Here is a 27999-nt window from a genome sequence, read left to right on the forward strand (position 1 = left end):
ACCAACTAAACAGTCTCATACAAATCCCACCAATTTTTGTGATCATTTGTAACTTACAGTTGAGTTTTTACAGGGATGCTGAAGAAATCATCTTGACTTGTAGCACAGTAGTCTATCTACTGGACGCAAACCTTTTAGGTGGAGGCAGTTGGCTGCTGCTGGGAGGGTAGGTAGTTGGGGGTTGGCTTAAGGGCCAGTTCTGAGGTTCCCCTGCTTGGAGCTGGCGAGGAGGGTTTGGGCATTCGCTTTGATAGAGCGGTTGAGAGTTTACGCAGTATTTGGGAGGCTACAGAGAGAGGAGGGGTCTCTCTCCCCCACTGAATGTTTTAACCTAATCCCATTATCAGTGTACCGCACTGCCTTCCATCTCTTCCCCCCTCCTTATCCCTACCCCTCTCTCCAGCTGACCAGCTGTTCCTGCCGGGACTCACGACAATGTCCGATGTGTTCAGATCACTGAGTACCCCCCCAAACACACACACACACACACACACACACAAATACACAGAGCTCTGTCCATGCACAGCCAATGCAAGGAGCTGGAGCCTAGGAAGACCTAGAGGGAGGAGGGTGTTAGTTGGGGGAGAAGGGGGTGACTTCGGGGGTGCGGAGGGGGCAAGCGCAGGCCTGTCAAACCAAGAGCCCTGACTCAGGAGGCAGCCCAGCTCGGATGGCATATGGCGTCTAGCTTCATACAACATGCAAAAGTATTCTCTCCCTTTGCCCCCCTCTCACCCACTCCCCACTCCCCCTTCTCCCTGTCTCCCTCCCCTGCTGCTAATGCAGAATGACTCATAGCATTACTCATTTTTTTTTCTCCCCCCCACTCACACACAACACCACACCCCACCCCTCCCGCAGCAGTCCCTCCTCCTCTTGCCACCCAGCCTGTAACAAAAGGTGTCCGCTGCGAAGCACCCACACCCTGAAATCCCTGGGGGCCCCGCTCAGCCCAGTCTGCACTCTGAGGCCTGAGCTTCGCGGGGGCGGCCCCTTTTTAAACACAGGTAGAGCAGGCATGGAAGCAGACGGTCAACAGCATGGACCCAGAGCCCCGCCTGGGGTAGCGTACACACACTGCTGGTGTCAAACTGTTGTGCCTGTCAGTGTGTTTGTTTGTTTGTTGTGCTTTTATTTTGTAGTGCCTCTGGTGTACTGTTTCACTGCAACATTTTCCAACAAATAAGGATTCTAGTAATGGCAGTACCTTCTTTTAAGTGTAATTTTACTAAAACCGGGTCATTGTTTTCCCCACTTTTTGGTATATTTTCCTACATTCTAATTATTAACTGTAAACAATATTCTGAGGGAGCTTGAAGTTCCCAAAAATAACCCGTATTTATACAGAATATGAAACAGTAAGAAGGCACTTTCATTGGCATTAGAACTAGCACTAAAGAGACAGCACAACCTATAGTGTAACCCAAAGAATGTCATGCTCTGTGTATTTTTAAACTTGAACCCCCCTCCCTCCTCTTCATGCCCCTCCCCTTCTCTCTCCGTCTGTTATGCCTTCATGTCTGACATCTGTCTATTTGTGAGCGGCAAAGTGAAAGCCAGGAAGTCTGCCAGTTTTTGTGTGGGATCGCCTACTCTCTCCCATCCCCAACTCAGGCTTAGTGTATCAGGTAGAGTGACATAAACAACACCAACACTAGTGTGTAAATATTTTTGAAGCAGCTTGGCCTATACCAATATTTTATATCAATGATATTAAAATATCATTGTACATTTTAATGTCTCAGTCTGAAAAGGAACACGTAACCCAAAATGTCACAATTGGATCTCATTCAAATTGCATCTATGAGAGCTACAGTACATTATCTTTCCATTCCGGTGTAGGGCATATCAGTATTTTTCTGTATTTGTATATTATGTATCTAAATCCCAATGCCGTGTTGAACTTATTACATATACAGATTCATAAGGATAGAATAAATTTAAACAAAATCCTAATTTACAAAGGTATATGCCACCAAAGTAGAAAAAAGGAATACATTTTCTTGTAAAGCGCAAAAAAATGAATCACCAGTGTTAGAAGTTAATAATTATTGGTTGTCTTTTTCTGCTGGCACAGTTTATTTTAAAATTAAAGTCCAGAAAGCATAGGAGAGCAAGCGCTGCATTAAATACAGAATCGAATATTAACTTTGATATTTTTTGTAGCTTAGTGACAGCTGTTCATGTAGTTGGGCCATCTCTAAGAGACTTAAAGAGACCAGAGAAATGTATCATATTTATTTAATTCTCAATAGTTTCTGTTTTAAAAATGTTTTAGCCGTAGTGTCCTACTGCTGCCACTGGAGAAAGTATTCTCTTTCTCCACATTTAGGGCACAATAGAGGGAATTAGCACAGATTGAGCAGGCGAAGAGGAGAGCATGTTTTTCTTATATATTTTGCATACACTTGAACATGTGCCTAATGGCGAGTAATGATGCCAATTAACTGCTAATATGTGATGGAATGACTGTGTTGGTTTGGGTGTTATCACTCATAAAGATTGAAGCCTTGGAAAGACCAGACCAAGAAAAAATTCTACAGACGCTTTTGCTAAATATCATCAAAAATAAAAATGCTCCTATAACTATCATGCGAATAGGTCACAGGTCTGTGTCAATCAGCCGGAACCCCCTGACCCCAGTGTCACCACTGGACGAGTAGTACGAGAAGGCAAGTTCATCGTGATTGATGTGTGTGTGCGTGTGTGTGTGGTGATGCTGTTGGTAGCCCGGGTGTAAAAACCGGTCTGTCTGCTTTAAGTGATTAGAACCCAGCTAGCCATTCCATCTGTTCCCCCTAGCCCTGTTTAATTAATGAACTTTCTTTCTCCGCCCCATAGCCAGCCAGCACAACACTAAAGCAAAAGCTGTTAGCCCTCTCAGGTTATCCAAATGGATGCGTGTTGTTGCCCCCCCCCCCCAATGGATGCGTTCTCATTGATTAGTTATGTTTTGTTTTCCCCTCTTTTGTCTCAGGGTTCTTGAAGGGAGGGTTAATGAGCTTTCCTGGCAAGCTTTGGCGCTTGGAATCTGGGGATAAATGGGAATAATTTTGTTGTTTTGTTTTGTTTTGTTGTTTTTTTGTGATGGACTTGGCAGAGATGTGAAGCCTCGTGCCACCATGTGTTAGTTTGTACGAGTGTGTACGTGAATGATAATGTGTGCGTGTGTTTGGATGTGTATGAATGGCTTTGAGGCGGGTTGTATTGCATTTCATCCCTGCTGGTCCATTATTCCTCTTCAGAAGCAGGGAATCTGGAACACTCTTTAACAGTTGGCTCTGTCACTATTCATCTTCCAGCCATCTCAGCAGAACTCTTTTCCTGTCCTTCCTTTACCACCACGCACTCCCTCTCTCTTCCTTTATGTCCCCTCTTCCTTCCGTGTCTCCTGTTACAAGGCAGTGGACAGCCCTTTGTCCGGCTAAAGCTGCCCTCCTTTGTTTGTGCGGCCTTTTTTATCCCTGTGCTAATCGCTATGGTCGTGTGCCTGAGTTGGACCCCATATTTCACGCTCAGCTCTCCTTTGTTTGACACACCGCCCCTGATAAGAATCCCAATTCTAGGGCCTCTCTGATATTGAAATCCAACAGCAGCATAGAAAGAGCCTTCAATCATCCATTATCTGTGCTCCAGTGATTACCATTCAATCTCCTCGGGTCCAGGCTCCTCATCACCAGCCCCAGAGCTGAGGCCGTCCCCTGAAAGAACCTGCATCCCTTAACGCCTGTTCACATTCAAGCATATCCATAGATATTTCTGACGCCGTCTTGACACAGCCGCGCACCGAATGCTGCCGGGAAATGTCAGTGAAATGTCACTCATCGTTCTCCACTGGAATCTCTCGGTCTCTGATGTGGCCCTGGGTTTTCGGAGACTCTTGTGAGGACACCTTGTGACATTATTGGGCGTCTTTGTCCCTAAATGGCCATTCAATTTTCAACTCTCTTTTTTGGTTCAGAGGCTGCTCTTTCATTTCTTCCCTTTTTTTTAATAAGGCCACGTTTCGTTATGTTACAGACTTAATTGGGTGTTTTAAGAAGGAATTAGTTGATTATTTATAAGTTGCACATTAATGCCTCTTTAAATGGTTCAAAGGCAGAGTCTGCGCCACCACTGGCCTGTGGCCATTGTTCTCTTTTGGAGGATGTCCTTGTGCCTCACAGCATTTGCATTTTTGCACCAAATTGAATTTTCGGCATTAACAGACAAGGCAGGGCAAACAAAGCAATAACAAACATTTAAGTATGTATCACTGCATTGGCGGCCTCTTCTACCATAAAGCAGCCTTTGATGTGTTAATACTTATAGTCTGTTTTTCATTGTCAAGTGGTGGCTGTGGCTGAAAGACAAGGGCAGATAAATATTGGTGAAATCTTCCTGTGTCTCTCCACTGCAAAAGGCTTTAATAATATAGAGTTTGATTTTGAACTGGGAGGAAGTATTGTCGGTTTCAGAAACAGGCACAGCAAATTTTAGTTGTGATACAGTCTTATAGCAACTCATGCATCTTTGTTATACAGTATAAGATTAGAATGAGTGTGCATAGTGTTGTGGATGAAATGTAAGAGATGCTTTGTGCTGCAGACATCCACTTATCCAACAGTCTGTGTCGATACACAACAGCTCTCAGTACCTTTGTTTAATGTAGTGTACACATCTTCATTAGTTATGTATAGCCTCTAATTACTATTGATGAGACTAGCTGATTGGGGTACAAATCTATAGCTTTTGTTATTCTAATGAGCGTTATTTACCCTCAGATCTCCAAGCCAGGGGGCTTTGGAATGGGGCTTTGTGCAGGCAGACATAGCCAGGGCCGCTCCAGCTACACCCACTTGTTTTGTATCTTGTTTTTGTATTTCCCTCCCCCCACACCGTCACCCGTCTGCTTGGATGTATAGCACTTCCCGCTCCTCCATCTGTTTTTGTCCACCCATAAAAAGGTCCATTATAATCTGCAGGATGCACAGTTGACGTGCCGCGAGCACCGCTTGAGCCAATCAAGGCAGTGCACCAGACTTGGGCCACAAATCTGAGAAGCTCTGTCCCCTCCCCCAAGTTCATTTTGATTATCTGGGCTCTCTGTCCGCGATCTTCAGTTGAACAAGTTTTTATAACAACATTGCCTCCAACATCATCCCCCCCCCACCCCCCCCACCCCCACCCCCAATAAAAGCTTCCAGTTTGAATGGAGCTCAATACATCCCCACTGGATGATGGCAGGCTCCTGATTAACCCTGGAGTGACTAGCTAATGTCATTGAAGGAGGGCCACCTGGCTGTGAGACTGTACAGTCAGCTGCCACTGAAGGGCCAGAATAGGAGACGACCAGGTGTTGGGCTCCAGCCCCCCTAATTGTTGCCATGTAATAGCCTGCTTGACTGCACAATATAGCCTTGGGGCGAGGATTAGGAAAAAGCTGTTGCCAACACAGAAGTCCATTTTCTTCTTTGCCCAAGGTTTTGTGTGAGTTTCTGTCTGTGTGAATCTATATATATATAGCTAGAAGTCATCATATAGACTTATTGTGTGTGCTCATTGTAAACAAACTTTACAACACATAATTGCCTTTTTTTGTCATGTCTGTGACCTCTCAACAACAAAACTCAGTCATCAATATTAACACAATTTTGACAAAATTACATAACAAATTGGCCACCCATGCCATTTTCTGTATACCTATATTTTTAGTTAAGACTTCATATGTCTTTGTAATCAAAAATGACATTGATTGAAATGTATATCCAAAATGCAAATATAAGGGCAAAGGAGAAACCACTCTCGACCCCCCCACCCCCCCAGTCACTAACTGCCTCCACTCGTTGCGTTTACCACAGCTGTGATCATATATAACCTAGCGCTAATCATTATCATTCCCGCGAAATGCCTGGCATTTTGCATAAGGCCAGGCAGCCTAATTGGCCCGATGAACCTTTTCATTGAGGGGGCAATGGAGGGACAAGAGACTTTATGTGCAGCGCGTCGTGGCGAGGGAAGCAAACCGAGATGCGCGGCTTTAACACATCACAGTTATTCTGTTGCACATGCCACAAGCATCATTAAAATTGCAAAAGCCTCCATTCATTTTGTTTTAATATTTCATCAGTGCTTGTTTGAATAGCGCTATCGTAGGGTAAAGATCAGAGCCATTTGGCGCGACCCAGAGCTGGCGCACTCGTCGCGCAATTTAGGCGTCAGGCTGGTTTTGGAGATGGATCAAATAGATTGTAGAACATCAGCGTACTTTGATTGCCCCTGTGCTCTGGGGTTGGTACAGGCTGATAGAACCCGAGTCTGTAGCTTGTTGAGGATCATCAGACTGTAAATTTTGACTTGAAAGTTGGAAGAAGGGGGGGGTGAAATGCCGCATTGGTAATCAGATGGATTCCAATCAAAGTCTGGGTGCAGCGTGCCCTTTCCCGTTTCATCTTTGACTTTTTATTAAAAGTTCAAATTGAGATCAGATAGATGCTGTTGTTCCCTGTCTCAATTCTGAACTATTCAGATGGCAGGAACTGAAGGAAAAATATGACGCATATTCACCTCAGATAGCTCATAAGATGCCCACCTTTGTCCTGCCCTAATAATGTTTCCAGAAACCCGAGGCGTTCATGCCACTATGGTCATCGTCACAGACAAAGGGGACCTTCAGAGAACTCTTACCCAGCCAGTCAAAGACCTGTATCTGTTAATCTTCATCCCTATCAGCCTTTTGTAGCTCATCTTATTATGACTTTCTGTTAATGCACGGTGGAGGCCTGCGTGACTGTCTGGCTGTAATGGGCCCTGTGTTTGATTAATCATGTCCATTCATTGTGTTTCACATCTAAGGCTGCTGCGCTAGGACTCATCAATGGAGCCCAGAGTCCTTTGATAATGAGATTGGATACAGACTCACCTCATGTGAATAGGTAGGCCCAGTGGGCTTTGATAGCAGTGAGGTTGTGATGAACAAACCACGCTGCCACAAATTATGATGTCACCAGGTATCTGGCGACTGTCCTGTTCCTCTGGTGTGTGAGGATGACTTGTTGTTTTATCTTTTATATTCCCCTATCCCCCAACAATCGGTGCGTTCTAACATAGTTTAGGGGTCAACACTGACTTTGGTGTATGTGCTGCTCTTATGATTTGTTGTGGAGCTGAAATCGATTTTTAGTGTCCCCCGGAGGGACGGTGGGCTGCCAGAGACTTAAGAAAATGGGTGACTACTTCTTGCAGTCAGCTAATAAATAACCTGGTCATGCCAGCGAGCAGACATCAGATTTTGTCTGTAGCTGTGGCAAACCTGTGTGAAGTCACTGATGGGCAGTGATGATGTCACGGGTTAGGAGTGATGTCACAGCCATAACTCCCCATCCGGCTGTCTGAATGCCAGATGGACGGTGGAGAGGTGTGGAGGTTGGAGCTTAGAAAGCTCTCGCTGTGGGAGACGCTCCCCTCCGGAGGTGTCATTAACCTGGCCTTACAGTTTGACCCAACTCCTTTGGGGCTCCCAACTTCCAGTTTCCTGCTCCTAATTAGGCTCCTCTCTAAAACCAGCTAGTCCTCTAGAGCATCTGACAATGTGTATGTCTATGCTCGCCCAGAAAATGGGGATACAAACACCTCCACTCATCATAATGCATCTGACACATTCAGACATTTTCTGTCTTGCTCCTGTCTCCAGGAAAAAAAAACTGTTTAATGAGACACCATGGTTTGAGTAGCTGCTATATAAAATGGGAGTGAGACAGACAGGCACACACACAATATACAATCACCCTACTGGCTCATCTCTGTCATACCCACTCTCACTTTATCTCTCTAAATCTGTTGTTCCTTCCCACTCTGTCATTATCCCTGCAGCCAGCTTTATTGCCACATACACTCTCCCTGTCCCCATCTTTCTTTCCGCCCGTGTCTCTCCGTCTAAATGTCTATGTCTTCCGTCCCGTCTTCCCATAATCACCTCGCACCTCTGAGGGCCTCTGCTGAGACGAGCTTCACACCTCAGCCCTCGCTGTGACAACAGGTACCGCTGGCACTCACCGCCCGGCCTCTCTCCAATCAACACCTGAGCGGCTTTATCCCTCTTTCTTCCCTTCCTCCTTTCCATTTGCCCCCTCCCTCCCTCCCTCCCTCCCTCACCCATCTTCACCTTTTTTTCTCTCCATAGTTCTATCCCTTGTTTTTGTATTTCCACCAATCATTGTGTACATTTCCTTGTGTACACAGCCTCTCTGCCTCTTATCTCCTTTTCCAGAATGAGTAACAGTCAGCCCATATGTAGTCTAATCCATTTTCTCCATACCAATGCCTCCTGGAGATGGCACTGTGATCCCCTGTTGATTTAAGCATGCACCTGTTACACCAGTCTGCTTCCATTACCTCCTTTGGTGCCCAGTATAATGACTGGTAACAGCAGCCTGTGCACATGTCATTTAAAGGTGTATCTAGTTTGGCTTTGCCTCCAATCATTTTTAAATTCTGACTCCTTTTTCCCACTCAAACAAAGCAGGACACTTGAGGACTAATTGTATCCATACGGGTGGACAGAGGTGGGGTGCTGAGCCTTTCACCCAAAAAAATAATGACCACATCTGCTTTTTTTTATGCTTTTCTTCCACTGGCACTCAGGTACAACCAAAGCGCTCCCCAAATCCCTTCCTCTTAACAGGCCAATTATGTGACTGGTGGGAGTCAATGGCACTGTGAGCTACTCCGGAGCTCTTCTCCTCACCAAGGTCAAGCTGACTGGCCCAGGTTAATGGGCAGATGTGGGGCTAAGCGAGGAGGAGGTCAAGCACCTATAGAGGCGCCCTCCACGTCATCGCTAAACTGTCCCTCTTCACTATGAGAGCCCCCTTTACCGCCTGTGCTCATACGCACAGGAATAACCTTGGTTGCTGCCCGAGGAGTGAGGAAGTTGTTTCTCCCCGTCCACATGGCAAAGATATTTTTTTAAGTTTGTGAATTTTTTTGTTTTTAGATATTCCTCGGGTAAAACTCCCAGAATCATAAGCTGAGATGGTCAGTCGTGTGTCCGTTGTAAAGATACTATAAACCTACGGTATATCGATACATTGGGTTAATTAGTGTTTTTTAAATTAATTTACTTCTATTTGAAAAAATCGGTGTACGGCTTCAGTCAGCATTCCTTTACAGCATCATTTTCAGAGAAATACTGAACTGTTCCGTGATTCTGATTCCTGCAATAGCTTAAGTTCAATATTGATCTTAAACTTGGATTCCTTTCCGCACCTTTCTTCCGACTTGTTTTGTCCATATCTATTGTGACAACTCTCAAATTAAGGAAAGAGGGTTGTCAGCTTTTAGCAGTGGGGAATCTTGGACAAAAGGCAGCGGGCAGTCTCCCTCCCTGCACCTGTCATCCGGCCTCTGTGACGGGCAAGTGGATAGAAATGGAGCTTAAATAGTGAAATGTCAGTAGGGGGCATTTAAGACCCCGACTAATACTCCTTTCTCTAATCTGAACCTTCAGCCCCTGACTGGCCTTATCAACAGATTAACTTTGTGTTTAAGTCTCTATTTTCCCTCTGTCACCTTCATTTCGTTCATCCGTGCAGTCGTTGCAAACTGAGAGTGTAGACTATAAACAAAAACTTTATTTATAGTGATTTATGGTTCTTGTCTTGGATTTAGACGGGGCTACTCAAGGACACTTTGGCACTTGACATTCAGATGACAAATTTATTATGATCTTTGTTTTGTCCCATCATGCTCTCTGAATCCTTAAACTACTATTTGACAAACTCCAGACGGCTGTCATACACAGGGTTTTTGGTCATGTCCTGTCCAATACACTTATGACACTAACTGATTTGGACCACATGGAAATCTCTGACAGTCCTCATTGATCAAACCAGATTGCATTTAACTGCCATGGAATCCCTTGACTGCTGTGATTGATTAGTTCTTAAATAATATTATTTACACTTTTCCAGAAACGGTCTCAGAACAGCTCTGGTTCATAGTTCTGCTTAAAGCTCTATGTGTTTCATGGCAGGGTTTTTTTTTTACACTTTAAACTGAGGGACCTTTTTTGGAAATATATGTCCCGATAATTTTAACCAGACATAATGAATTGGCATATCAGTTGATAATTAATTTTTATACTTTATCCTTTATTTCCCCAGGACGGTCCCATTGAGATACAATATCTCTTCTTCCAGGGGGTCCTGGTCAAAATGGCAGCAAACTAAAATAAAAAGTTCCATACACAGATACAAACAAAGACAGATGACATTGACACATAATAAAACACTTAAAAGCATCAAAAGCAATGACAATGTTCTCTGAAAACTGAATTGAGAAGATTTTTAAACGTGTCTATAGACGGCAAGGAGTCCAAGGGGATGAGGATTTTAAACGTATGATCACAAGTACATGTTGTGAAGAGATTATCATTCAGCAGGTGTTGATTGCACATGAAGCAATGTTGTGTAAATATGGATGTTAATGATGCGGGTTTAGATATTATTTCAAACCATTGGCCTCATGCCACTGCTGAGAAATGGTGAGAAAACTGTGGATATTAGCTGTTTACATTCCAAGTACCTTTTAAGTAATGGAGCGCCATCTGAAACCATGATGCGTAAATGTCCTTGCTGGCTGTGTTTGGGTGTGTTTAAAAGATGTTGAGTGTGTGTCATGGGCCAGTGGTGGCGTGAGGTCATTTGTCAGCAGGAGGACTGAGGAACACAAAGACGGTCAGGATGCAACTCTCCAGAGAGACACCGGTTCAGAGGTCACCATGGGCTCTTTTGGATGGTCTGTGTGTGTGTGTGCCTGCGCCTCCTTACGCACAAACGCCTGTGTGTGAGCATGTGTCTGAATGCTATGGGTGGGGTTGCACACGGCACAAAGTGTATCCCAGTGGACAGGCATTTTCAGGACGGGTCCCTGTGGACAGAGAGAGAAAAGGGGAGAGAGATGATGATGAGGGTCGGTGGTGGTCGGCCGATGGGGTCCAGCAGGGACGGAGCAGCCTGCTAATGAAGAGCCATCTGAGGCCCTCCATTCACCTTGAACATGGGCCACTGCAGCTGCCCTGACCTTGGCTTTGATCCACAAAGATGCTTGACCCCCAACCATTCCCCCAGAGCCACCCCCCCTGCCATCTGGACAGCACACATGCATATGTATACCTACGTGCGCACACCCACGAATACATATGCATGTACATGTCTGTTGACCCGCATAAACATGCATATTCTATGCCATCACAGCTACAACGTTTTCAGTTCTGTTTTTTAGTCTTTAAGTGGCATATTGTGTCTTAATTGACCTTTGTGATTGTGTACTCGTGTAAGCATTTGGGAGTCACGTGAGCTCAGATGCCAGTTGCCGACTATAACTCACTGCATTTATCCCCACTGGTGAAACAGAGGGCAAGCAGGGAACAGGGTGGAAACAGACAGTTATCCACTCAAAACACATTATCCTGAATGTGCTAATGTTTTCGTTAGTAGATTGGATTCATGCTTTTGTCCTTCGAGCCCTCAAAACGCCCTAACCACAGCCTACATGTCTCCAAATATCAGTTGTTTCACATTAACTCGGACCCGGGAGATGATTTTTTTTTTTCTCGTTACTGTCCCAATGGTTGCCACGCTCCGTGGACATTACATTGGTCTCCTTCTCTTCTCCCTAATAGGAATGCAGCCGCTTGGAACATAGGGCTTCCATGGAAATTCCCAAAGTGGTGCAATACACTCCTCCCACACACAGGCTTGTGTTGCTTTTCCATCCAGTTCAGTTGGAAATGACAGTTATGTCACGGGTGACTTGAATTGCAGTCCATCTGCAGAAATGTGGGCCTGTCTGCATTATGTCTCACCCATAGTTTTATGAGATTTTTTTATTGCACAAAATAGAGAGGAGCCTTATTGCGATACAGTAATAGGGTTAATCAGAGAGTATCTCATGAGCCACAACATTTATATTAGGTGTAACATTTGTCTATGTAATGATTCACCTTTTCAGAGAAGTTTGTCCCAAACATCGGCATCATCACCGCTCATCGGCATTAGCCGCAGCTTCCGTGTTTTTCCTCCTAAAGTAGGTCGGTGTCGGCGGGTTTGGTGTCCCTGACATGGACACTGCCTTTGCGTCACTATTCTGGACGTGTCCCTTGATTAAGTTACTGCTTGGAGGCAGCAGCATCGGTGCATATGCAGGGGAACAAGCTGTGCCCATGGCTTAGCAATTAGAGACGAGCAGAAAGAAGAGGCAGCGCAGGGGAGAGAGAAAAAGGCCAGATTAAGCCTCGCTGTGCATCGGCCCTGATTTCTGTGCAGCAATTTCTTTTTTTTTTAACCCACAGATAGCATCGCGAATTAACTTAAATGACCTGATTATGTCTCTGGCTTTCACTCATCTCCAAAAGGCCTGTTATTAGTCTCTCTCCCTCACCGCCTGCCTTTCTCCCCCACTGCCTGTCGTATATTTTCCCTCATCTCTTGATTACTCTACAATACCTCCCTTTATTTTATTCTTTGAAGTTTTTGTTTTTTTTTCTCACCCACTGTAATCCATTTGTCTTACTTGGATAGAGGGCAGCGGAAGGAAGTGGTGTAGGAGAGGCGTGTGTCAGAGTCGCAGAGAGCGTCTGCTCCAGCTGGAGTCAATATTTGCTTTAAGAATCTCAATAACAGGCCTCCAGTCATCTGCATCCCTGATAATGGACAGCCATATGGCTCTGTTGACCCACGCTGTGCTGAGGATCCCTTTTCTCCCTCCATCCTCCCTTGACTTTCATTTGTCAGCTTCTCTCTATCTTCTATCTTTTCTTTTCATCAAGTGCGTCCTTCTCTTATATTTCGCCTCCCACTCATCACCTATCTGGTTCACAGTTTGTTCTTTTAACAAATGTGCTTTCTCTGTCTGTTCTCCATAAAAACTGGATATGACCCACCACACAGAGCTTTGACCCAAGTTACCATGGCAGCAGAGCCTGGGATGCTCACTCGGACACTGTTTTCATCAAGTGACAGAAAACAGTGATGTTGCGTGTCTGGCTCAGATGCAAGACAGATATGAAGCTGATGGGGGGAAATGCTTTTATGTTCTTAAAGTCATGCCTCTCTGCATCTGTTAAATGGAGGTGTTGGCCCTGTAACTAATGGTCAATTAGACACAGTATATTAGCTGAAGGGTCTTTAGGTCTGTTTAATTCCTTAATTTATTTTTGGTCTATTCCTCCTGCCTTTCCTCTGGGAGGTGGGGAACATGAACTTTTATTTTGATGAATTTTGTAGTGTTCATCCACGACTCCCTAACATTTTTTCACAGGAAGAGTCAAGTATTTATGTTTGACAAACATGTTTAATGTACCTGCGCTTGTATTTTTCTCTTATGCCGTTCGTGCTTTTGCTGATATATAGACAATATTAAAAAGATACTGTTATTATTTGTTTCATAGGTGATCATCACGACTGTTTACATGGGTATCCAAAATCATCCTATGGCCCACTTTTCTCTTTCTGTCCTTCTTTTGTCTCATTCTGCCCGCTGTCCCTCCCCGTCTGTCCCTGTGAGCAGCTTGGCCACCGTACCCTCTGGTGTGTCCCGGCTCAGGTGCCCGTCACCCCCACTTTGCCACGGTTCCCCTCAAAGCCATTGGTCATGGCTGCCTTGGCCCTCACTGTGGCGGCATGTGCCCACAGCAGGCCCCCTTCCCAGTCGCTGTCTCGTCGTATCTATCTAACCCAGACCGGAGCCTCTCAGCCCAGCCCAGCCTATCTCAGCTCAGCCTGGTTCAACCTTGGCATCGGCAACAGCCCAGTGCCACTCCACCCTGGCAGTCGTAATGAGACGAGGGGAAGGGAAGAGGAGAGGAGAGTGTGGGGTGGGTGGTGGGGGTCAGTGCTCAGTGACTTGTGATGTGTGTGTTCGAGAGTGAGAGTGCGCATGTTTGTTGAGCAATTTGTGAGGTGTCGTCAATCAAGGAAACGTGTCTACAGGAGGCAGCCGTGAGAATAATCGCACTCATTGTCAAACATTCGCACACTCTGTTGAATCTCAGACTGCTTCGCTATCATTATGCCATCACACAGACCTTTTTGCTCCAACAGGTCCCTGCACCATATTTTATCCAGCACTTGCCTCCATTCCACAACAGACTTAACAATATATCTATGATAATGATATGATAATGGCCATCAGAATGTTTTCCACCCCTCACCCGGCAGCCATTTTGCTGGTTTATCTTTTTAATTTATTTTTTTGAGCTTTCCCCATTTCAAATCCAACTATCCATCCTGCATGCTGGCTGCCCAGGCTCCAGTCACTGCTTGTCACTCTGAATTTCAAATGGCTCCAATTTTCCCCCTGATGGCACGGAGAAGTGGCAGCCGGCCCATCGGGGAGGGTGGTCCTAGACATGCTGCCTGCAGCAGGGGTTCTATTAGAGAGAAGAAAGGCATGGGAGAGGGGGAGAGGAGAGGTTCAGAGCGTCACGCCAGCAGTGATGTATTCTTTCTCTTTTTTTTTATGATTATTTTGGAGACTGCTGTCTCATTTGGGGCTGTGTGGCATGGCTGATTGTTCCATCTCTGCTTCTGGCCGAGTTGCTGATTGTGGAGCCGCCCTCCCCAGTAACGCTGCCTATCATCGCACCAGCTCACAACCACAGTGCAGTGTATACCTGCAGTGCAGCACTGGAACAATTCAATTTGTCACCATTGCTACGAGTTTTGCCGAACGGATGAACTGTGCAACACACACATGAATGTTTTAACGGTATTCTGAAATGTCATTACTCTGTGTGGACTAGGTTTGATTTGATGTGAAGAATGTAAATTGACCTCTGTTGCCTTGTTTTGTGTGATGTTTTGTCCCTTAACAAGAGCTAATCAGCTATGAGGAGCGGGCGCTCTACTTGGAGGCCATTGCTCAGAACCACAGAGAGGTCATGACATTTGAAGACTTCGCCTCGCAGGTCTTCTCCCCCTCTCCGGGCTACCCGATGAGTGGGACAGGTGAGAAATGAACAACACTGCACCTCTGTCCTCCTTTATGTTCTTTCCCCCTCACTACTTCACACTACTACTACGTCTCCACTGTTTCCCCTCATGCCTTCTTCACCCCCTTCTTCATCTCTTTTCTTGCCAGTTTCCATATTAGCATCTCCTCCTCCCCCACAACACACCTGTTTGTCCCCTCGCCTCTTCCTCCACCCTGCTCATTGTGTCCACTCTTCTTCCACGCCTACGCTCACTGATGAATATCAAACGATGCGCCCTGGCCCTTCACGCTATCCGACTGACTTCCAGCGATCCGCTTTCTCCACTTCCTCAAGCCCCACTCGCGTTACTTTGTTGACCTCTTTGTGTTTCAAACTGCATCTTTCTGCACAGTTACTTTCCCATGAATATACGCAGCCTTGTTAAATGGCAGCTGCAGTGTTTGCGCGCGTGTGCGCATGCGTGTGTCCGTGCGAGAGAGCTCATTCACCAACACTTAAGAGATCTGACCGACAAACAGCAGCTCGCGGATGTCAGCACAGCGCCCTTATCAGTCCGTGATGAATAGAATGGGAAAACGTGTCTTATCTTGTTCTGCCTACCCGTACCAGCTCTGATCGACCTGCAACTGCACTGAAATCAATACAGGATTGCACTTTTCCACTCGATTGGATCCCCACACACGTTCTGTTTTGACAACGAAGACACTCCACGTCGCCACTGCACAATGTCTCGTCACTGTCAGATCTATCAGTGCTGGTACGTTTTAAAGACGTCTTAAAGTTTAAGTAACATTTTTATTGCGCATGTTGGCATGCGGATTTCCTAGTGTGTGTGAGGGACTTTAAATTGTCAGATGCAGGTGAGATATTCAGGCAAGCAAGCAGGCAGGTGGTCAGCCCCATTCTCTCCAGGAGACGTGTAAAATAAAGTCAGGGGAAATAAATACTGATACAAATGAATATAGAGGAAGAAAACCTTAGAATTGTCCAAAGCCAGTGTCAGTTAATCAGTGTTCTGGACTGTTTTAACCATCTGTTCTGTTTGCGGTTAGACGGGGAGAGGTTAGCCAGGCTTGAAAAAAAAATTTCACAGCATGCGACGTAACGCTGTGTACTAATGCGAGAGGCCGTAACATAATGAAGTCTGCGAGGCTGTTGTGTCACCCTCGCCGCTGCGGAAACTCGTTCTGAATGGTAATTTGTATTTCTCCGGAATCCGCGCGTGCGTAAATAGATTAATAGATTAATATGAGGGCGTGTGCATGTGCGTGTCTGTCCATTCATATTTTATCCAGCGCTCATAGGACACTGCACCGAGTCACCTCTTTGTAGGTTTACCATTATAAGTAGTTACTCAAATCACCGTTCCCGAGCCATTTTCAAAAAAAAGGCGGATGTTTAAAGGGTAGTTTCACGTTTTTTAAGTGTAGTTGCCAGAAACCAGCACTGACTCTGAAGAGATTTCCTCCTAATACAGTGTCAATGTACGAGAGAAGGATTCAACTAAACAATGTATTGTAACATTCAGCTGCCAGTGTGACACTTTTTTTAGTATAAAATTCGCCCTGTGTGACATGTATGGATGAGAGGAACAATTACAGCAAACCAATAATGCATTTATATAATTAAGACTTGTGGAAGTAAGTACTGCTGAGCTCATCGGGGGTCCATTTTTATACGTTTTGGAAAATAATAATTTTCCCAAACCACAGAACTGGGTTTTGATATGATAACCCTGTGTGAGAGACACGAGAGTTTCAATGTTTTTTTTTATATGCTGCACGTCGTGTTTTGGAATATTTCACTTTTAAAGTGTTGTCCTATCACAAGTGCTTAGACCATAAGATACACAATGCGCTGGGATTGTGAGTCTGTGAAACGGTGTCTGATGGTTGGGGGTTTAAATAAACATAAATTTATCAGTAAAATCACAAATTTACATTATTAAACACACACATTCCATGTGTGACTACTAGTGCTGCAACTAATAAATATTTTTATTATCTATAAACCTGTTGTTTTTTGTGTATAAAATGAAAAAATATCATCTATAGCGACTTGTTTGAATGTATTTTGATCTATTCTTGTCCATATTTAAAGTGCGGCCAATGCATGTTTGATGCTGTAAATCTACATTTAAAATGCATCTGTATAAATCTTCCATCTCTGCAGTCATTCATGCCTGATCCTCTGTGATCATTGAGTCAGTGATGGCTGGCTGACACTGCTCCTCATCCTCACCCTTCTCAGATGTGCTTCTGCCTTCCCAATGCCTTTTTTCCCACCTGTGTGAGTCTGCGTGTGCGTGTGCGTGCGTGCGTGTGCGCATGCGTGTGCGTGCGTGCGTGTGCGCGTGTGCGTGTGTGAGAGTGAGTATATGGTTGTATGCAAGTTCACCCATCATGCTGTCTTGTCTGTGCATCCTGCTCTTGACTCCCATTGCTGCCACTAACATGTCATCCATGCTCCATGACAGCGTGCAGGCGTTGGCCGGGGATGGTTTGGGACATGGAGTACCCCTGGGCCAAACTGGACTGTAAGACTCTGCCTGCTTCCTCCACTCTAGGCATGATGCCCGGCCGCAGCCCCATCAGCTTTCAGTCATTCATTCATTCATTCCTTCATTCATTAGGTTGCTATGAACCCAACCATCATCAAATACACTTGATTTACCCGTTTTTCTAAAATCAAAGCTGGTCTCACATTCAGGTAGATCCCACATGCATGTTTCTTCATGGACATTTGACCTCTGCCCTTTTCGTGTCAGTCTACTATGTCTTTTTGTCAACCTTTTGGCTCGTCAGTATCCTCGACAGCCTCGCCCTCCATGATCCCGAATGCAACCTCAGTGTAGCACCACGGCCTCCTGCATGAGCTGGTCCGTCATGTCGCATGAGCCCAAGTCTCCATCCTCAGTGTCATGCCCTCGCTGTGTTGTACCATGCACAGTTTTAACTGTTTCTGTCTGAGCTTTTTAAAATCAGTAACTGCACATGAGAAAGATATTGTTTTTGTGTGTGGGGTGAAACAACTTAAAGGCTCTCATGACCCCAGCATCTTTTTTCTCTCACCCTGAACCTCTTTACTCTTTAACACCTCTGGTCAACATTTCTCCGACTGTTTGTGCTTTGGATTTCATTCGAATTGAAATCCGTGAATGGGACAGATTCCTCAGGTACCACCGGACATTGTTCGCCCTCCGAGGTGTCTCAAAAAAAAGAAACTCCTCGGCCCAAATCAGTTAACCTTGTCTGTCTTCTGAACCCTCCAGTGAAAACTAACCAGGACACCACACGCGCTGCCTGAATGTGTCCCTCCACTCCGGACTCCTCGGCAGCGTTGTGTTGTGCTCTTGCTGCAGTGTGGTGTGATGTGTGTCCACTGCTCTGTCACATGATGCTCTACTCTGTTTTTTTTCCTTTTTTAGATTAAAAAATATCTTAAAGGGCCAAATACTGTTTGTGGCGAAGGTAAGCCCCAAGTCAGACCAGAAGCTTGTTTCTGTCCCGCGGCCTACCTACACTTTGCTTGTTCCCTCATCCTGGCTGTCTTTCCCCGCCCCTCCTTCTTTCATTCAGTACTAACCGATCTTTATTTACTGAGTCCTGTGACAAAGGGAAGGGGACAGAGAAACCAGGCTGTTTATTTGGGGGGGTGTCCGACTGTTATAGGCCCCGGCTGGTAATTGAGAGAGATGCACAGTGGGGACAATTAGCACCTGACTAAGTAGCAGCATGAACAATACGGCTACACTTCTGGCCCTCGCTTCTGCATGTGGCACGCCTTTATCTCTTCCCCCGGCAAACACTTTTCTCTTTTCTTTCTGTCCCCCCCCCCCCCCCCCCCCCCCCCTTCATTTCCTCCTGTTGGAGTGTGCCTGTTTGCCTGGGGCAGACTCTGAGACTAACACCTGCTGCACTGGAAGACGTCTTTGTCACCCAAAGCCTTGTTTGAACTGCTGCAGAGGGGACCAATGGGATTGCAGGGCCATTTAAACTCGTGTTTTTTTTCCCCTCTCTCTCTCCCTTTCTTTCCATCTCTCCCTTCCTTACATGAACCCCAGCGTATGGCAGGTTGGGCTGAGCAAGGAGCTGAAACACTGGGTTATAATGACAATAATCATGACAAATTACCCCCCCTCTCTCTCTGGATCTGTGTTGGTTTTTTTTCACCCTGTTGCTTAATTTGAAAATGAACAGTTACATAAGGCCGTACAAAGAGGAACATCATTTAGAACGTGATGCAGTGATGACTGTTTAGTACAGTGTGTTTTCATGGCTGACAAACGAAAAGCGGGGAAGTCTGTGGAGTGGGTGCCAACCTCTATCACAACGTTGTCTGTGTATATTAGCGTTAATAGCTGGTTGCCTTCCTCGTCCTTACAGGAGACTCCTTCGGAGCTCAGCTTGTAAAACAATGGCTTTACTGTAGGAATGGGTAGAATACGGGAATGCGGAATTTGTTCCGTCCATAAGGCCAGCCCACATTTTTAGCCAAGCCCACCCCTTTTCTTATATTCATATGCAGATTTGAGAATGCATGTTCTGACCCACCACCCCACCCCAACACACACACACACACACACACACACCTCCCCTCCCCTCGAGCCTTTCACAAAACACACGCCCAATGTTTCATCCACAGCCCGGCCCTCCTCTCTCAGCCCTGGATGCTGCCAGTGTCCACTGTGCTGCTGAGTGTCTGTTACACCAGCCATCTGCCATTCCTTTTAGCCGCTGCAACTTGATATGCCTCCGAAAAAATGGCAGGAAAATAAAAGGATAGGAAAGAAAATAGGCAACCAGATGCCACCTCCACAAAGCCGAAAAGTTGTTTAAACTCGAGGCATGGAGCAGAGACGGCGGGGTTTGGTCAGGGGCACACTGGGAAAGTCGGAGTGGCGCTCACAATACTTGATTGTCCTCACCAGCGTTTGGTGCCCACCTCCCAGCTTATTGCTGTTTGCCATCCCATGTAATCATGGATGTGATGGGGGGGTTTCGAAAAGGACAATGATTGACAGTGGGAAGGCTCTACGTGTTCACAACAAGAGTATAATGTGTAATTTTATTTTCATTCAAAGCGTTCTGCTTTCACACTGCGAAACAAAAACTTTTTATTTTTTTATTTACAGAGGTAACCTATCATTTTTTTACGTCATGCAAGCTTCTCGAAACACTGTAGTATGAAGAAAGGCTTATTCTTTGAATAAGCCGTGTGATTTCTGAAGTATTTTATTTGCTTTATCTCATCTTCATTCTTAAGGGTAGAAAATACGCAGATCCTAACCCTTGTTTGTTTTTTGACAGTTTGCATTGTGCGTTTGTGAATGTTGGTGAAAATCCTATGAAGTGGATAATCTTGATTGTGGGGAGCAGCCACACGCATGACGAAGCATGCTGGGATATACAAAAATCACGCAAAAATGAAATCCTGCCAATGCCTAACCAGCTCTGTCTCTCTCTCTCCACCGTTGTCTATTTTTGATTTGATTTGATTTATTTTGTATTGTTTGTTCCTGTCAACAATCTCTGCCTGCATCTGTCTCCCAGGTTCCTTCACCGGCAGCACGAGCACCGAAGCCAGCGCTCCGGCAGGCGCGGCGGACTCTGTCGACCAGGTCTCTCCCACCATGCCCCGTGCCACGAAGAACCGAGTGTCCGGGAAACTCCGCCGATCAGCCAGCGCTATAAGCAAATCTTCCAACTGAGCTCTTCGACCCTCCCCGAACCCCCCAACCCGAGTGCAGCCTTTAATATTTCCTCTCAAGACAACCTCCCACAACCAGCCGTGACTGCAAGAGGTGGCTGTTGTTTTTCCCTTCTGTCGTTTTATTTTGTGTCGTATAAACATGTAACTGGAGCACATTGCAATTTTTTTTTAATTTGTGCGGCAATCATGTACCCCGCTGATAACATTTCCATTTGTTGGTGGTGTTTCACCGCGTTAACGGCGATGAACGTGAGACTAAGCTATTTATGTTCATCCTGGTGGTTTCCGCTCAAGAATGGGCAACATAGGAAGACTTGACTTCACCGAGGGAGTCTTAAAGTAACCGGTGACGACAACAACAACAAAAAGAAGTCCTTTTTATTCTCATTTTCTAGTGCGGTCGCAATGCACTGGAGAAACACGAGGTTCTTCCTATAGTAAGGGAATGGGAGACTGCTTCTATCTCAACACGTAATGTCACAAAGCACTGAATGACGCCGCTGTAAATGGCACCGTGCTCAAGCTGCACAAGAGAGTGTTATCCGTCTATAAACGTGTCTGCCTTTTTTTTACTTCTTTGCGCGTCTGCCACAACCTTCCTGTGTCGGAGATGCCACTTCCAGTCGGTGGATGGATTTTGTCCTGCTGCTTCAGCACCAGTTCCCATCACGTTCGTGGACAGTCCTCCTCCTACAGTGGAGACAGAGGAAAGACTGATGCGTGGGGGAATACCTCCCCTGGAATGATCACTTCACTGCTACACCGACTTCCTGGACGTGGAGTCGCTTTGCTACTTGGAGGCTTTTTTCTTTTTCTTTTTTTTTGACCCAGAGTGGACAAGCGGTGACGTCTTTCTAACTTGAGCTGGATTCAAATTTGTTTGGGGTCTGTTTGTTTTGTCGTTTTTGTCATCACTTCTAATTTTCCTTTCTAAATGAATTCCGATGGATTGTGTCACGATTTGATTTATGCAACCCCCCCGCTGCAATGAGAAAAGACTGCGTTTGTAATTGTTTTCTGACGTTGTTACAGAAGGCTCATGTCCGGTAATCGAATACGTTCCCCCCGTCTCTTTCCTCCGCGATCCGTTTCCTGTCCTGTGAGGCGGAGACATCGACATTCCAACGTTCCCAGACAACACTTTTTTTGCACTCGCTCACTGTCATCGATTATGTAGAATGTTTTCTCTTTGTCGTTCTTGGGTGTTCATCGCTTTAAAAAGATGTATTTGCCCATGTGTGTTTGCTAGATGTACATAGAGAGGACTATTTGATGAATTAATTTTGCTGTCGTGTTGTTTTCATGTAGTCATGTGCTGTTTAGAGGAAAACTACCACCAGAGCCTCAGGTGAATCTTAACTCCATGCACTAGTGTGCATGTACCGTGTGTGTGTGTGTGTGTGTGTGTGTGTGTGTGTGTGTGTGTGTGTGTGTGTGTGTGTGTGTGTGTGTGTGTGTGTGTGTGTGTGTGTGTGTGTGTGTGTGTGTGTGTGTGTGTGTGTGTGTGTGTGTGTGTGGTTGAGTGTGTGGTTGAGTGTGTGTATGAGTGTGAGTTTCTTTTCTGAGGGAGCTTCTCACAGTGCCTGTGTAATGTCTGTCCTCTCAGATGCTGTCCCACACCACCTCTGCTCCCAATAATCACATTTGGGTTTCTCCCCCTTCACCGTGTGAGACTACCCATGGCCGCCCTGCATCACGTCTCCACGTCTAGCTGTCTCAAGGACAAAACGTTTTCCTGCCCCCGTGTATCTAAGCGGTCAGTGTCGCGTGCTCCCCGACAGCCACAAAAACAACGACAGATGGATTTGGAGTAGTGGGTCTTTGCGCTGCTCTCGTCTTTATCTGAGAATGTTCCCATGATCCTCTCCCCATGCCGCCTCCTAGATCCACAGGAGGGGGCAGGGAGGGGGGGGTTCAGGTGGCATGCCGGAGCTGAACTCGGAGCAGCCCTCCTAGCAACGGCCAGGCCGGTTCTCTCACCCCTCCAACCTGCGCTGCTCACGTTGTCATGGTAGCCAGGTGTTCCACACAAACACACTATACACTCAGAGCCGCCGAGGGCCCCGCCCGGGCTGCGACCCTTCCCCCGTCTGTTGCACTACTATGCCTTACTTTCCCCCACGCTCACCTGTCACTTCGCTTCCCCTCGCTCACGCCTCGCCTCCTTGTGTTTGTCATGGGCAGCACGAGTGTGGAGAGTGAAGGCCGCTTGTTGTCCTTTTTTCTTTTCTTTTTTTCGATTTCTGTTTCTTCTTTTTATCTTTTTTGAAGAATGTATGATACATAGGCCCGGATCACATCTATGGTTTTTATTCTCCCCCAAGTCACTTGAAGGAACCACCCAGGATGCTGATCTTAAAGATTGTAGGTTATAGATGATGTCTGTCCAAGGGGTCTGTGTGCCCCCCCCCCCCCCCTTTTAATGGCTTAGTCACTGGAGATGTCGGTTTTGACGAGACGAGGATTGTGTGTCTTATATACGTGAAGAAAAATGAGCTATAGTGTTAGTTCCTGGTAGGTCGTCTCTTTTCTTCTCGTTTTAGAAATCCTTGTACATTGTGTCAAATCTGAGGGGGCGTCCTCTGAATATAAATATATGAATGCCTGTAATATAATCTTTGTATCAGAGGAAAGAGGAAAAAAATGCTTGAAGATTTCACCCTTACTTGTCAACATATCAAGACTGTTTTTAAATGACCGAAGTCCTGCTATCTTTATTAGAAATGTGAAAATTGAGACATTTCATTAAATCAATTTGATCTTATTTCTTCTTCTTGTTGTTTTTCTCCCCCTCTCTTTCACAACACATCAGCAACTTGAATAACCTCCGATTTCGTGCGTGCGTGTGTGCGCGCACACTGACATGATAGTGCTGTTACCACGGGCTCCCTGACCCTGGCCTGGCTGTGCTTGCAGCAGCAGCAGCAGCAGGGGTAACCTGACCCTCCTCCCATCTGCCTCCCCTGCTGCTCAGCCCGGCTGAGGGGAGGCACGTAGCATAATGGGACCGCACCAGGAGGGTACAGGTGCAATGGTCGCTGCACCTACGGGTGCCCTGCCAAGCCTGGGCCACATAAAGAGCCAAGAAAAGCACTTGACTGTAATTGAAGCCCTGAACTGTGTGAGCGCTGTGGTGGCGGGGGGCGAGAAAGACGCCTAATGCTGCCTCATTTTCCCTCCGGCTCGGGGCTCGTTGGAGACAGTTTACAGCAGAACACGCAGGGGCAGCGCGTCCCAGTGATTATCACCACATTGCACTATTTCACGTGTGCTCTCACGCTGCAAATAAGTCTCTGTCTTCAGGTCGCTGATGCCTTAAGGAGAGAGGTTTGCACTCTTCGGGCCCCTGGACAGATGCAGAGTAACGAGCAGGAGCAAAGGTCAGCGTAGAGGTGACTTTTATTTATTTACTTGCTCGGTCTCACTTCAGACTCCGAGACCTAACCACCAGTGGTAAAGCTCCGCACCTGCTGAATCGCAACCAACCCTGGTGCTTCCCAGGTCGTGGAGGTCAGACGTGGCCTAAATCAGCTGACAATAGTCGAGTGTTCCAGAGCAGACAGATGTTTTACTGCTGCAGAGGTGAGCTCTGATCCACCACCTCCTTGTCCCCCTGTCGTGTCCCGACGTGGCATCAAGGGGGGGGGATTTACGATTAAGGCCCTAAGTGCTTCTTGAGCCGCTGCGGCGGTGATTTACTGCGCAACAAGTCCGGAGAACATCGCCAGGCCAATATACGAGGCTCTTCTCTGTTTCCGGTTAAGGTCGAGGTGTGAGGGAGGCGCTGCGGGGAGAAGAGAGAAGTTCGCAGACACTTAAAACTTCCGTCGCGTGAATTTATACCGCTCCAGGTCCGTGCTTACTGTTTCAATCCTGGAGGCCCGCGGACCACAGGTTGGGAACCAGCTGCAAAACACCCGATCGATCCCAACGGATGAATTCAAACTGCACTTCATCTCCTTTGAAACACACAAAGTCTCTGTTTGGATGGGGGGGGGGGGGGGGTATATAGGATCTTGAATTCACTTCTTTTTTATTGTTCAAAGTTGTTTTAAATGAGGGTAATTTGTGAAGGGGTTTTTAAGGGTGTGATTTACGCACAGCGTCGTTTCAAATTGTGTCTTGAATATAAAAGGCCTTGGTGCAACATCTCTCTATATAAATCATCTCTACACCATATCAATTTAAATTAAAATATGTTGTTTATATCATTTTTTATTAATAAGCCACATTTGTTATTCCCACAGAGGAAAGGGAAATTTACAGAAAGAGTTAAATCAAAAAGGTCCCTGAACTCATTTAATCTCAGTGAAACAAAACTCCCACAAGAAATATGAAATATATATAATTATTTAAATATAAATCCAGTAATGACGTCTGCTGGTTCTCTATTCTTAAAACCTTTTTTTTTAAAGTCGAAGCACTTGACACCATAAGTCGTTTTGAAAATATTTTTTTTTATTTCGATAGACAACAACGATGTACACGTACAATCAAAGCGCTATAAAAGCCAACATTTAAGAAAAATAACTTGTCCTTAAAAAAGATTGCATCTAAGGTAAGAGCTTTACGTTTTTTTCTTTTCTCCTTTTTTTTTTTTTTTTTTTAAACAAGAGCTGTGGCGATTGAAGATTTAAAAACCCGATCCACGACAAGCATCACACCTCAGGAACCTGACGAAAGAAACACAAACATTGAACCAAGAAAAAACAAGAAAAACATTTTGGCTATACGACATGTAAACTGCCAAGAACGATTCACATGATGGAGAAGGGAGAGAAAAAAAAATCACAACAAACACAACAATAAGTTACATAAAATTATTCCAATAAATAAATAAATAAACATATGATGAAAAATATTGCAACAATCTTCAATAATAATTATAAAATATGTGCCAGCATTCAAAATTAAAACAATCTATGTTGACTTTTCTTCTTCTTCTTCTTGTTTTTTTAAGGCAGCTATACAGCGGGATTTGGATGTGTATGTATAGGCTAGTTCACACTAAAGGCTTCTTCGTATACTAAAGGCATTTGTGGTTCTACTAAACAGGGAGTGTTTCAGTCACACTTTGATTTTTCCCACCAGGACAGAAGTTGATAAGTTGTGTCTGGGGGGAAATCAAAAGGGTTTCTGGGGGTTTTAAGACATTATTTCTTAGGTCTAGAAGCTATCATTGAGCACGTGTGCCGTCCTAGAAAAATACCCTTTTAACAGTCAAACTATCGCTTTGTATTCTTTTCTTCTTCTTCTTTTTTTTTTGTTGTCCTTGATGAACTGATTTGAGAAAGAAAAATCCCAAAATAGGCCTATAATTCAAATCTAGAGAGAACGGAGCGTTCAACAATCACTGATTGGCATGAAAACATTAAACCGCCTTTCATTGGCCTAAAGTTATGGCAGTGAGCATCACAAACTCTTCATCTATTTAGTTTTAACCCCAAAGCCACTTTTTTTGTTTGTTTGTTGTTTCTTCTTCCTTTTTTTTTTTTCTTCTCTAAACGTCGAAGGCACGAGTTTTGCGATGTCTTTAGCAGGCGGGACGCACCGGCATCTGGAGCAGGATCACCTGCCTGTTCTCCGAGGGGTGGCACTTGTTTATGTGCCTGGTGAGGCCCGGCGAGCTGTACAGCGTGGCGGGGCAGTACTTGCACGGGTAAATCTGGGAGGAGTGCATGAGGCGCAGGTGTCGCTCCTGGCCGGCCCTGCTGGTGAAACTCTCCCCGCACACCGGGCACAGCAGGCAGTCCACGGGGCTCAGGTTGAGGGGGCTTTGGTTTGAGGCTTCTTCTGAGGAGGAGGAGGAGGAGGAGGAGGAGGATGGTGGTGGTGGTGGTGGCGGCGGTGGCGGCGGCGGAGGTGGTGCAGTGGAGGAGGCGGGTGGCACCGGTGCCGGCTCCGCCGCGCGCTCGCTGGTCTGAAACCCGTGCTCCTCCAGCACTTTCTTTTGCAGGGCCTGGTGGCCCATGATGTGTTTTCTTAGGTATGCCTGTCGCTTGAACCTCTTCCCGCAGTACTGGCAGTCATACGAGCCATCATCGGAGCCCGACTCGGACAGACCTGGACTCGGGGTGTCCCTGTCACTCGTGTCTTTGGCTTCGTCGGAGACTGTCTTGACACCCAGCGGTGGCATTTTGGCCGTCTCAGCTTTGGTGCCCTGCGCGGGTGGCATCGCCGGCGCGCCGGTGGTCCGGGGTTTGTGCCAGCGGCGGTGGGAGGCGAGGTTGGCCGGGCAGCTGAACATCTTATCGCACTCGGGACACCGGTACTCGACCCTGACGATGCGGGAGCACTTGTGCTGGGCGAGGGAGAAGGGATCCGCGTACGCCTCCTTGCAGAGCTGACACACAAACTCCCCCAGAGGCTTGTTTCCCCCGGAGGACGGTGCCCTCGGCTTCACCTCCACCGGCCCCTCTTTGATTTTGAGACCGAGCACAGGAGAAGTCGTCATCTCGTCTTCGAAGTTAAGTTTTCTGATGGCTTTGGGTTTCTTGGCGGCGGGTTTCGATTTGCGCTCCGTGCCGTCAGCTGCGGGTCTTTTGGCGCCGACCCGCTGGCTCGGTGCCGGGAGGCTGCTGGTGGTGCCGCTGCGGCTGCTGTTGCTGGTGCCGATCTTCAGGTCGACCGGGGCGTATAGGAGGTGGTCCAGGCCGGAGAGGGAGGCGGGTGTCGGGAATGACTCGGCAGAAATAGGCGAGCCCAGATTGAAACTTCGCTCAAAATATCCCCTGTCGTGCTCCTTGCTGATGGGCCGGGTGGGGCTGTAGAGGGCTTGGCACGCCGCCTCCGGGTTGCCGAACTGTGCCGGCTTCTCCACTCTTGGCACTGGCGCGTCAGCTGCTGTGAAATCCGGCAACGCCGCAGCGCGGTGCGGACTGGACGCGGCGCACATCGGCGGGGAGGGGTTCGACATACACGGCAAGGCAGCTGGGGTGGGATGCTCCTGGAAGTCATCTTCGTCCGATCGAGTCCTGTAGGAAACATGTGCAGATTTCTTGTTTCTTTTTACCAGGAATCCTTTGGGCATCTTGGCGAGTGGCGGCGGAAAGGCACTTCGGGGAGGCGGGTGAAGTCTCGAGTATCCAGGTTTGTTAGAATTATGGCAACGCTAGAGGCTTGTGGGACGTCGTCTCCCCCGGTATATTGATCCTTCTGTTGCTGAAATGTTTTCGTCTCCAAGGCATAGCTCCACTCTTTTTATGCCGGAATGATGCTATTGTTCTCGCCCCCCCTGTTGCAGCATCCCCGACCAATCGGGTGCAACCAAGACCCCAGTGGATTCGATTGTGGGAGGGCTTAGAGTCTGGGTT

The 27999-nt window shown here is 46.4% G+C and overlaps 2 protein-coding genes across 8 annotated transcripts in view; one reads left to right on the forward strand and one right to left on the reverse strand.

Moving 5' to 3' along the window:
• ralgapa2 (Ral GTPase activating protein catalytic subunit alpha 2) overlaps positions 1-23450 on the forward strand; it is an 86564-nt gene extending 63114 nt beyond the window's left edge. For 5 of the 7 annotated variants that reach the window (XM_035609733.2, XM_035609739.2, XM_035609734.2 and 2 more), the window contains 2 exons: positions 14866-14987; positions 20527-23450. In XM_035609733.2, the coding sequence (XP_035465626.2) occupies positions 14866-14987; positions 20527-20684 (280 nt within the window). In that variant the 3' untranslated portion in view covers positions 20685-23450. Of the gene's footprint in view, positions 1-14865; positions 14988-17450; positions 17511-18401; positions 18445-20526 lie in introns of all 7 variants that reach the window. The other 2 variants (XM_035609735.2, XM_035609737.2) reach the window with 2 other exon arrangements.
• Positions 23451-25123: 1673 nt separating this feature from the next.
• Positions 25124-27984, reverse strand: insm1b (insulinoma-associated 1b). The gene has a single exon (XM_035609740.2). It carries the CDS (start codon positions 27714-27716, stop codon positions 26220-26222), a length of 1497 nt encoding a protein of 498 aa, XP_035465633.1. The 5' UTR covers positions 27717-27984; the 3' UTR covers positions 25124-26219.
• Between the last annotated feature and the right edge of the window lie 15 nt (positions 27985-27999).

The sequence above is a fragment of the Scophthalmus maximus genome, chromosome 15 (genome assembly GCF_022379125.1).
Source record: "Scophthalmus maximus strain ysfricsl-2021 chromosome 15, ASM2237912v1, whole genome shotgun sequence".
In the NCBI taxonomy this organism is placed as follows: Eukaryota; Metazoa; Chordata; class Actinopteri; order Pleuronectiformes; family Scophthalmidae; genus Scophthalmus; species Scophthalmus maximus.